The sequence below is a fragment of the Arachis ipaensis genome, chromosome B6 (assembly GCF_059453495.1).
Source record: "Arachis ipaensis isolate K30076 ecotype BB chromosome B6, ASM5945349v1, whole genome shotgun sequence".
NCBI classification, from domain to species: Eukaryota; Viridiplantae; Streptophyta; class Magnoliopsida; order Fabales; family Fabaceae; genus Arachis; species Arachis ipaensis.
Window position 1 is genome coordinate 121,889,953 of NC_142441.1, and position 12,491 is coordinate 121,902,443.

General features: G+C 38.0%; 2 protein-coding genes across 2 annotated transcripts; one reads left to right on the plus strand and one right to left on the minus strand.

The window, feature by feature from the left end:
- Positions 1-693: 693 nt before the first annotated feature.
- On the minus strand, positions 694-1,910 carry LOC110264101 (uncharacterized). The gene is made up of 4 exons (XM_021105825.2): positions 1,810-1,910; positions 1,603-1,705; positions 1,358-1,462; positions 694-1,029 (listed from the first exon to the last, which is right to left on the minus strand). Exons 1-4 carry the CDS (start codon positions 1,908-1,910, stop codon positions 694-696), a joined length of 645 nt encoding a protein of 214 aa, XP_020961484.2.
- Positions 1,911-7,475: 5,565 nt separating this feature from the next.
- On the plus strand, positions 7,476-7,961 carry LOC107647211 (uncharacterized). Its single transcript, XM_016351322.1, has one exon. The coding sequence runs from the start codon at positions 7,476-7,478 to the stop codon at positions 7,959-7,961; it is 486 nt and encodes a 161-aa protein (XP_016206808.1).
- The last annotated feature ends 4,530 nt before the right edge of the window (positions 7,962-12,491 follow it).

Below are 12,491 nucleotides of genomic sequence, written 5' to 3' on the forward strand. Positions count from 1 at the left end.
CCAAAGTTGGCCTGAAGTACATCTTGAGGCTTTGTAAGTTGTGAACTAGTTGCGTTAGTGCACCCAAAACCAACTACATCAGTTATACATGCCAAATTAGCCACAGTTAAGGAGCTTTTACAAACAATTTGCATACCTGCGGGACGGAAGGTAGTGTGGAGTCGACGGTGCCAGATGAACAACGGTTGCGTCCTCCCACCATCTGCCGGACGACAGGGCGTCTAGGTGCCGACGGCTTTGGACAATTTGGCAACATACGCATCAAGTTCAACATCGGCCGCCTCTCCATGGGTGTTATCTCTACACCATCAACCTTGGGCAACTTTGCGTTGTTTGTGGTAAGTGTGGTTGAGCTATGGAGCCCAGCAATCTACGTGGTTAACCCCTATTGAATATTTTCACAATGGCTTGTTAGGAACCGTCGATGAGTGAGTAACATAAGTAAGCTTGGTATTTTATTATTACCCATACCTGGAAGTCTCCAGAGAAATCTGCAACCCTTTTTCCTCCCACTAGTCCTCCCGATAACGTCTTTCCTGAACCCATTGACCAATGGGAATAAGTGTTTGTTGTAGTCAGCATGTTGCATTCACTGTTTGGCCATGTTTGAGTGCATCCATGTTGTTCGATTTGAGCAATGTCTCCTTCATCCCCTGGAGAATATGGAGCAACAATATCAAGCAGGCTATAATCCTACACAGGTTGTTGCTGGGTGGCCTTGCCCTTGCCCTTTCCCAATGCTGATGTCACAGTAGGAGACATCAGTTGCTCTAACACGGCACCATCCGCCGACCAATCCGCACTCAACATGGTGGTATACATTCTGTGAGCCTTCACCCCCATTGGGTTGGGCATGATGGAAGAGTTCGCAACAACTTCTGTATTAGGGACCATCACTATCATATCGTTCTTCTCATGCTGTCGTTGGACCATATCCAATATGTTGAGAAGCATGCCCTCTGAGGTTGTCACTTTTGACTCCACCATTGCAATGCGACCATCTGGCCCATCCAGCTTCAGATCTATGCTCTACATAGTAACAAAAGTGATCAGTATGTTAGTATGAGCTTTCGAAAAATATAGCAATTTCTACCCCCGAGCAGGGAGATGTGGCCGAAATGAGGTCTTAAAAACTTTTTGTTAACAGAATCTACAAGGGCCTAGAACCAAGTCACATTGGGTGATGTATTTAACATGAAAAAAAACTCAATACAAAACCCCTTTACATGTCTGTGTGACCCAATGTTAACGCAAGCCACACTTCATGGGATTAGATTTTATGGCGGTGTGTGGTGTTCCGTCAACCTTTTTCCAACTACAATGAACCACTGTCAAACACTAATGAGTACAAGGGTACCTGAGACAAGTTTAGAATGGCATTCATGAGAGCGGCGACCTTTCTTCTATCTTCGGCCTCCTTTGTGGTCATCATCGTCGTGTGTGATTCTTGTGCTGCTATTATCTGATATTCAGAAAACAGTTTTAGAACCAAGCATTATAAACGATTCCTAAGTTAATTTGAAAATATATTGTATAGGCTAGTAGGACCATCGGGAGTTTAACAGGATAACCAATTCGGAGGAATTACAATATATTGGGTACCTCAAGATCAACTGACTTCATCCCTGGCTCAGGTGGCATGGCATTGTTGCCTTCTTCAACAGGAACCTCCTGAAGGCTAGGTGATTTGAAGATATCATCCAACCTACAAAATAAACCCATGACGGAACATGTAAATAGACCAGAGTCATGGGTTTCAGTCTAGTAGAGAACCCCTAAAAATAAAATTTCATCAAAGACTGTCCTTACCCGTAAATGCTTGGAATGTCTTGAGATTCATTAAAGAAAGGATCAAAGCCTTCCATGACAGCCCACACGATCCAGCTACGGACTGTGGGGCAGGGGCACATGCAGTGTTAGGGATTCGTGTTTGTTGTACACAAGTAATGCAATACAAAAAGAAGAAATGGAATGTTGTGGCTGCTCTATGATGGAACCAGGTTTACTATGCTTATCTCCTGCTAACGACCGACTTTTGGCGTTCACTAAGAGAGCATTTTTATCTGTAGTCTTGTACGACCAGATACTGTTCATACCAATTGCACGGTGAGCAAGGATGATAGCAATCACGTGGCATTGTTACTTCTAAAATAGACTCTGATCAATCCCATCAGATGCCCAAACTTGGTGCTTGGTCTCCCTGTTTCGTAATGCACCCTAAACATCGTTTTAGAGGGTTTGGGTGGGTCTTAGGGTTAAAGTTTACAAATATGAGTTCCGAGTAAATTTATTTTACAATTTTTTTTTGAAAAAAAATGTTCCCATTGTGATTTATATTTGGTAATTATGTATCAAAATAAATTACAAAAATATAAATAGGTGTTTGCTATGGTACGATGGTAAATTCATACGTACGGATACATTTAAAATATGGACAAATAATAACAAGGCACGTGGAATTTATTTTCCACATCAACATTTAATTTTTGTTTTTTTAAATATATATTATAACCACTTTTACTAATACACCCATTTAATTAAATAAAAAGTCTTAAACATCCTTCTTTTATTTGATTAGACAAAAATATCCTTTTAAATTAACGAAATTTTAGAATTCAATTAATCCTAATTTTATAGTTTCAAATAATTTAAACAACAAAACAAAAATATATTAAAAAAACAAAAAATCAAAATTTCTTCATCTTCTCCCTTTTCTCTAATCATTAGTGCCCCCTCTAAGCAAAACATATCAAAGAAACAAAAAATCGATCGTTCTTCTTCTTCTCTAATTACCCCTCTGAAGCAAAGCAATGAAAGTCCCAAACCATTGATTTTCAACAGCACCAGCTGATTCAAGGCCAAATTTTTCCCCTTATAATTGCCATGGTGGGGATCTTGGCCACCGCTTTTATTCTTGCAAGTTACTACTATAGCAACCGTAGAGAGAACCCCAACGATGACGATGACGACTCAGTCCATGAAGCCGAAACTTGGTGGCATCAATACTACGTCTCAACAACCACCACAACCAGAATTGGTGGCGACTTAGATGAGGATGCGTTAAAGTGGATGGCAGTGTGGAAGTACAAGAGTGGCAAAAGCAGAGCCGATAGCTGTTGTGTTTGTTTGAATGAATTTGAAGAGGGAGACAGTGTTAGGGCTTTGCTAGGGTTTATTAAATTAAATTAATAATCAGGCAGCGGCGAAGAACCTAGGGTTTTGGTTTGGGATTTTCACTGCTTTGCTTTAGAGGGGTAATTGGAGAAGATGAAGAACGATTGATTTTTTATTTTTTTGATATGTTTTGCTTAGAGGGGGGCACGAAGGATTAGAGAAATTGGAGAAGATGAAGAAATTTTGATTTTTTGTTTTTTAATATGTTTTTGTTTTGTTGTTTAAATTATTTGAAACTATAAAATTAGGATTAATTGAATTCTAAAATTCCGTTAATTTAAAAGGATATTTTTGTCTAATCAAATAAAAGTAGGATGTTTAAGACTTTTTATAAAATTAAATAAAAAATATTTTTTTTATTTTTATTTAATTAAAGGGGTATATTAGTAAAAATGGTGATATAATATATATTTAAAAAAATAAAAATTAAATGTTGATGTGAAAAATAAATTTCACGTGACTTGTTATTTGTCCATATTTTAAACATATCGATACGTATAAATTATCATCGTACCATAGCAAACATCATATAAATATTGTTTAGATTATATTATTTAGATTTATATGTACATAAAAATGAATAAAGAAAGATATGAATTTATCATTCAAAATCATATTATAATAGTATTATTTAACTACAATTTCTTTTATACAAAATTTAAATTTAGTTGTTAAAATTTAGTACTCTTTCGGTCATAACATTTTTTTAGTATTCTTCGTGAGTACTCTTTTTGTATTTACTTAGATCTTTCAAATCAAATAAATAATTATTGTCATAAAAATTAATAACAATAAATAAAATACAAACTAAATTAAGAATGCATACTAAAAATTTTACAAACTCAAATAAAAAAATAATATTCTATAAAATCTGATTAAAAAAAGCCCATATATATTACTACAAATTCCATTTAAAAAAGCCAACATATAACAAAAATGATTAAAAGGTTAATATGAACAACTGATACTACAAATTCCATTTAAAAAAGCCAATATATGTTACCGAAGATTAAAAATAACTCTAAATAAAAATATGTATACTATATACAAGGAAAATAAATAAAAAATAGATAAAAAAAATCAAAACTTAACAAATAGGACCAACAACGATGTCAAAGAAATACTTGTTTAAAAAGTATAAATATAAAAAAATGCAATTTAAGGGATCTCATAATTGTTCTTGGTATTTCTTATTATAAATATACAGTGACAGATTTAAAAATTTTAACCAGTGAGAATAAACATATTAATAAGTAATAATATAGTTATTAATTAATTTTTTATAAATTAAATAATAATAATAATAATAATAGTAAATGCAACTAATCAAGATATAAATAGATTATCTTCTAATTAATAATATAAGTGAAACATTTTTTTATGAATTATGTACGATAAATGACATTATAAAAAAAATTTATGCACCAAATTTCTCATATCCCATTATATATGTTGTGGACTATTTAATAAAAGAAAGATCTTAAATAAATTTCAAATAATAATAATAATAATAATAATAATAATAATAGTAAATTAAAATTTAATTTCAAAACTTTAAAAATATACGTAAAAAAATGACAGAAAATTAATATGTATTTTTTAAATGTGAGAGAAAATACAATTTTTTAGTAGAAATACATATATATATTTATACAAATATTTTTTATATTTTTTTAAATTATTAGTAGGAGCCACAACTTAACACATGCAACCGTTCCTGATTATATATCTTTTAATTTTAAATCATGGAGATCGAGGATTACTATTTATAGACTAAACTTTACAACAGTTCATAATTTTAAAATTAAGAATTAGGCAGATCAATAAAGATTTAAAAATTATAGGTGAATACATTTAATTAGGGCAAAAAACATAAATAAGCCAAGGGGGGAACAATTTTACACATATCAGCCAAAGCAAAATCTGATTCATCAATCAACCAAATCACGTTTACATGTAGTTCGAACCTACCTGCTTCGAATCTAGATAACATGTAATTCGAATCAAGTTGATTCGAACTACTTCCATGCACGCCATTCAACGTAATTCGAAGTGGGTTAATTCGAATTACACCAAGTGTAGTTCGAACCAGGCTGGTTCGAATTATAAAGGAGCAGAGTTGTATATATATGGTGTGAACGTGAGTTACTCTCATTAGAGGGGGTAAAATGGCTAGTGAGGAGAGTTTTGTAGTGTTGGTTCACCACAGAGAATCGATTAAGAAGAAAACACGTTCCGGTGTGAAGTTCACCGATAAGGATCCTCTCTGTATTATCGTGAGGCCTACGACTAGGTATGATGACCTTGTTAACTCTGTACTGCTGAAACTTGGTCTGGAAGGTGTGAAACGGGTTAAGAAGTTTTTCTATCGCGTTCCAATCACGGTGCTCCAAGAATCCGTGAAGTATGATTGTTTCACGATCGGGAGTGATGAGGACTTGCAGGTCATGTTTCATTGTCGCCGGCAGTTTCCCGAAGTGAGGACACCAGAGCTGTTGGCAAAGTTGGTTGATATGGTATCCAACTCGGGGGGTTCGAATCGGAATACCCACTTTAGGCACGGTAGCCGGTTCTAGCTCCAGACCTGCCGGTGCTTCTTCGTTCGTCCCTGTGTACGAGCCACCCGTCTAGCCTGTCGCCTCTCCTTTGTTTGCTGTTGATCTCAACGGCAGTGTAGGCGTTGAGGTGGGAATAGGGGATTTTGTGCCGACCTCTTTACAGTGTGCTGCACCGGCTGGGGTTGGAGATGGATTCTTGGATGATCCAGAGGACGATGATGTGGAGCCGGATATGATTGCTGATGACAGTGGCGATGATATTGGAGCGAGTGAGCCTGCAGGGGCGGGAGGTGGTTCTAGCTCTGGCACACAGCAGTACCCTCCACATTTTTCATCTTTGGACTTGGATGCCATGAGGCAGGAGGGGGTTCCTGGGGAGCCTGTTGGATTTGGCACTAGAGATGCGGAAGGGTTTGCAGGTTTGACAGAGTTTCAGGTTGGTCAGCAATTTCAGGATAAAGATGAGGCCTTGTTAAGTGTCAAGACTTACAGCATCCGCCGAGGGTACAATGTAGTGGAGTCTGACTATCGCTGGTATGTGGGCAAGTGTTCTGAGTTTGGGAATGGGTGCACATGGTTGATTTGGCTAAGTCTCCGGCAGCGCAAGGGCATTTGGGAGGTCAAACGGTACAATGGACCGCATACGTGTCTTGCGACCTCCATCTCCAGCGATCACAGGAGTTTGGATTATCATGTGATCTCGGCATTCATTATGCCAATGGTTAGGGCTGATGCATCCGTCAGCATCAAGGTGCTCCTAAATGCCACGGCTGCACACTTTGGGTTTAGGCCGACGTACAGGAGGGTCTGGTTGGCGAAGCAGAAGGCTGTTGCCCTCATCTATGGTGACTGGGATGAGTCGTACAACAAGCTCCCTAGGTGGGTGTTAGGAGTTCAGCAGACGATGCCTGGTACTATTGCAATCCTTAGAACGAGCCCTGTTCGAGTTGGGGGACAACTGGACGAGTCTCAAGCTTATTTTCACCGACTGTTCTGGACGTTCCTACCATGTATCGAGGCATTCCGTCATTGCAAGCCATTGGTTAGTATTGATGGCACCCATCTGTATGGCAAGTATGGGGGAACGTTGCTTGTCGCGATTGCACAGGACGGGAACTCCAACATTCTGCCTGTTGCATTCGCACTAGTCGAGGGTGAGAATGCCGAGTCCTGGTCCTTCTTTCTCTCCCACCTGCGTCAGCACGTGACACCGCAGCCGAGTCTGCTGGTTATATCGGACAGGCATAATGGCATCAAGGCCGCGCTTGAGGCTCTCGACGGAGGATGGCTACCTTCAGCTGCATACCGTGCATTCTGTATTCCACATGTAGCAGCAAATTTCGCCCTAACCTTCAAGGGCAAAGACGCAAGGAGGCTTCTTGTGAATGCAGCATATGCTAAGACCGAGGTAGAGTTCGATTACTGGTTTGATATTCTGCGGTCTGAAGACCCTGCCATGTATGAGTGGGCAAACCGGATTGAGTATTCCTTGTGGACACTGCATTGTGATGAGGGTCGGAGATTCGGGCACATGACGACAAATATCTCTGAGTGTGTTAACTCAATCCTCAAGGGGGTCAGAAACCTCCCTGTGTGCTCGCTGGTGAAGAAACATACGGAAGGTTGGCCAAACTATTTGTCTGCAAGGGGAGGGAAGCTGAGGCCCAGCTGGGTATCGGATAACAATTCAGTCAACACCTGGTGAAGTGTATCGAGGCCAACTTGAAGACGGCGAGGTGCTTCATGGTGACTTTGTACGACAGGGATAACTTGGAGTTCACCTTCGCAGAGACGACTCCCACTGATTCGTTCTCACTAGGTAGCTACAGGGTCTCACTTGGATATCAGACATGCGATTGCGGATACTTTCAGGCACTTTATTTCCCATGTCCTCACGCCCTGGCATGCTGTGCCTACTCACGGCTTACTTGGCAACCGTACGTCCACCAGGTGTATCATCTTAGTTCGGTGTTCAGTGTGTATCGGATGGGGTTCACACCTCCCATTCCAAAGGGTTTCTGGCCACCATATGATGGGCTGACGGTGATCCCAGACCCGAACAAGAGGCGTGCGAGGGAGGGTCGTCCCAGGTCCACTCGGATACGGACCAATATGGACAAGACAGATCCGAACTGGCCTAAGAGATGTGGCCTCTGTCGGCAACCCGGACACACACGTCGGAGTTGCCCACAGGTCAGAGGATCAACCCATACAGGGGGACATCAGTAGGTGTATTGTTAGCTTTGGTACTTTGTTGATTTCACTTTGGCGTTTAGATTCCATTGTTATATGTTTCCTTAGTTGTATTTGATAAGTGTTAAAATTTGTTAAACTTAATGCGATGTACTTTGCATGGGATATTAATTAATGAATATGTTCCGTTTCTGAAGTGAAGCATGAAATGTCTGATGAATATACGAGGCAATAATGCCATCTACAAATTACATGAATACATAATGGGGAAAATATCCTAATAACTTAAAGAAACAATGATAACCCATTTTCAAAGTAACGGAAACACGATGAAGCAACAAAGTACTCAAACATAAATAACCATAATACAAGTTGGATCGTACACGTACATGAAAGACATAAATAAAGGTGGCTAAGATACAACACTGATCATCAAATGAAGTCATACAACATACACCAATCATCTGAACAGATGCGAACCGGTGAAGCAACGACGGGGCACCCGTGTCCTGTGGCCTCTCCAGATAAGCGGCTCCTCGTCCTCGATCTCATCCTCCTCCTCATCCAGGGCAGGCTGTGCAGGTGGCCCAGGCTATTGCAAAAATATTTCAACATTGTCAGGCCAATTAATGCTCAAAAGTCATAAAGGTTAATTAATTAAATAAACATTGGCGGTTACTATACTCACATCCGTGGCCTGTAACATGTCTATCCTCAGTCTCCACATCTGCACTCTAGGTCCCTTCTCGCTACCGGAAGGGTTGTAACCTGACCACCTGCATCTCACATCGGTGTTTTAGCTAATTAAAAGTGTGACAGAATTGTATAACATTACAAGCATACATGGAATTAATTAATTTAACTTGAAATAGAAGAGTCCGAGAATGGTACCTCGAGGCCAACGGCCAGCTGCACGTATCATACCCAGCAGGCCTAAACCTAGGAAAGCGCCAAAAGATCCAAGACTGAAGTAACTGTAATGGGCCCGCTAACTTCACCACATGTCTGTTGGCCACTCGGCACATGCACCGGTACAGCCATGCTAGTGCTGCAGACCCCCAGCTGTATGCACCCATCTCCTCAAGCCTAGCCAAGTAGGGTAGCCATCTGATGTGAATACGGTTGCCGGACTTGTCGACAAACAGCTGAGTGCCCAACAACATCATGATATAGGCACGAGCAAAGCGGCGCACAGTCTCGTCGTCGGCTCCCGCGGGGCACTCTCCAAAAGTCTCCTGGAACCAGGTGGAGTTTACTGTGAACTTCTGAACCTGGCTCGGAGGAAGAATCACTCCAAGCAACTCCTGGAACCACACCCAAGCTGGACGGACACCCTAGATGTATATCTGGAAATCTGTAAGGCAACCACTGACATAACGCCCGTCCACTAGCAACCCCAACTGGTACGCCACGTCCTGAAGTGTGATCGTGCACTCTCCGAACGGCATGTGGAAGTTGTGCGTCTCCAGACGCCACCGCTCGACGAAGGCACGGACAAGGGGCTCATCTAACCGAAACCATCTATCGTTCAGTATCGCAAGATGGTATAATCCGGCCATCTGCAAGTACGAAACGTACCGCTCTTCGAGTCGCATGTCCTGCTACTACCGCATGCTCGAGATGCATCGCTGGGGCTGCACATCACATGGACCCCATTATTAGAACCACTTACAAAACCACCAACAAAAACAACTAACAACAGAAACCACTTATGGAAACCACTAACGGAATCTACATGCAAAACTAACATAATAAACCACTAGCAAAATCACATGCTTAAACCGCTAACATAAACCACATGCAAATCCACTTACGAAAAGAACATGCAAAACCACTAACATAAACCGCATGCAAAACCTCTAAAATAAACCACTTCCAATACCACCAACATAAACCGCTAACATAAACCATCAACAAAACCGCATACAAAACCACTAACAAAAACCACTAATAAAAACCACTAACATAAACCGCCAACATAACCGCATGCAAAACCTCTAAAATAAACCACTTGCAATACCACTAGGATAAACCACTAACATAAACCGCCACTAAAATCGCATGCAAAACCAATAACTCGGATAAACCACTAGCACAAAATTTTCTATCTACCAACCTCGTCGTTGATGACCCCGGCTATATGAGCAACTCCATCCAACCGATATAGCCTTTCCGGATCGTCCCCCATCGGCTGAGTATTCTGCTCGACTCTTTGTCAGAGCGAATTTGGGTCATTTTCTCTGGGATTTGGTGGGGTATGAGAATGGAAAAGTGATTCGAATGAGGGGGATTCGAACTCCTTATATAGCCAAATCTAGTGTAATTCGAATCAACCCCATTCGAATTACTACTAGATACAAAATGGGAGTAATTCGAATCAACTAGGTTCGAATTACTTGGAGAATCGTGCACATGTGTAATTCGAAGTTACCTAGTTCGAATTATGCTTGTTTGTAATTCGAATCATGTAGATTCGAATTAGTAAGTTATTGTCTTCGAGTATAATTCGAATTGAGTAGATTCGAATTATATACAAATGTAGTTCGAATTTAGCTCTTTCGAATTACATAAAAATGTGGTTTGGTTGATTGATGAAGCTTTTTTCAGATTGGCTGATTCATGTAAAATTTTGATTTTCTTGGCTTAATCGGGTGTTTTGCTCTTTAAATTATAGAGGTATGTTTGATTCTATTTAAAAATCCGAAAAAAGTATGGTTCTTCATTTTTGACAGCTGCACAAAAGTTTTCACTCTACATTTTTATCTGAAACCTCCACTAGTAAGGCCTATCAACTTGAAATGAATTTTTAAATGGGCTCTTCAAGCAATGATTCCTTATTGTGGCAGGTTGCTTCTTCACTTGTCGCGGGAAACTTTCTCCTCCTGTTGGTGTTTATATTGTGATAATACACTCTTATTCTCTCAGACTAAACTATCACAATCACCATCACTTCAAACGTGTCCCCTCTAAGTATGACAACGGTGCAGTAAATCGAGGCATCTTGAACTGTGCTTCTTGCAGGACGGAGGTTCCCACAAAAATGAGACTAGATTTGATTGAAATTTAACATTAGTGGAGAGAGCAACCCTCTCTCATTCTTCGATTTAAAATCTGGCTTTATGCATTCAACTGAAAAAAAAAATAGGTTAAGCACAGAGATTAATACAAAAAAATTTAATGGTAAAAACAAAAATATATAAACATAAAATTGAGGTAGAAATAAATTTACAGTTTAAAATTAAAACTATATATATATATATATATATATATATATATATATATATATATATATATATAAATGAGAAATATACATCAACAGATACATATATACATACGTACGTATGTAAATTAATTAGTTCGTAAAAAATATATTAATTAAACTATGATAAAAGGATAATATATAATTATTTTCTCTTTATTTTTAAGAAGACTAAATATTATTTTTACATGTATATTATTAAATAATTATTTATTATTATCTCTTACTTAATTGTCACGGTTATTTCTGATAATATTTACAGTAATATAAAATTTTTAACCAAAAAAATTACTATAGAAAATATGTTTTTAATAAAGAATATTAGTATATAAATAATATGTTCTTAGCCTTAATTGATATTTTAATTGCACTTGCTACAACTTATAAGGGTATAACTAACGTCAGAAATAAGATTTAAAATAATGAGCACAAAAAAAATTAGATATACTTTTAATTTTTATACCTTTGTAGAACAAATTTTATATAACTAGTCTTTCACCATGATTAGATATCTTTGTAATTTTTAATCTTTAGAACACTGTATAAATAAGAGTTTTAGGGTGAGAGTAAAGGGTTGGAATTCTTCTTCAAATTAACACACACTAACATCCCCAACGACTATTTTAGTTTGGCACGAGTTCTTTTTTAAAAGATTTTCTTCTTTTTAGTTATTCTAATTTCCATTCATGCAATTTATTCCTCCTAATTTTATGTTTGAAGTTTGTTCTTCATTCTCTTTTGTTTACATTGCAATAAATTTTACATTGCAGTAAATTTTAACTTTTAGGTAATTTTTTTTTTTTTGGAGTATTTTCATTTGCAAAACAATGTCATTTTAATTTCTTATTTCCTCATAAAAAAGAAAAATATATCAAACAATTTTACTTCTTTATCATCACACTAATGATCGACTTTGGTGCATAAAAAGAACTGGTACTCACAATAAATGAATATATTTCACCCTCAGATAATACATATCAAACTAACCCATATTCTTTGATGCAGCAACTAAGCATTTGTCATACACAAAACACATACATCACAGCAACCTCACTATTCAGTGTGACACATCTCTTTCAAGTTACGTGCAACTCAACAAAAAATTTGATTTTTTTTTAGGTTAAACCTATTCACAATATAACATAAGGCTATTAATTTATAACACCAAAAAAATTAGTACAGAATATAAAACAAATAATTACTAATTAAATCTCCTCTTTAAGAAAAGAGAAAGTATAGAGAGCCAATAGAATAGTTGTACAATGTGTACAATGGAGGTTTATGGATGTCCGATTCAGTATTAGAGA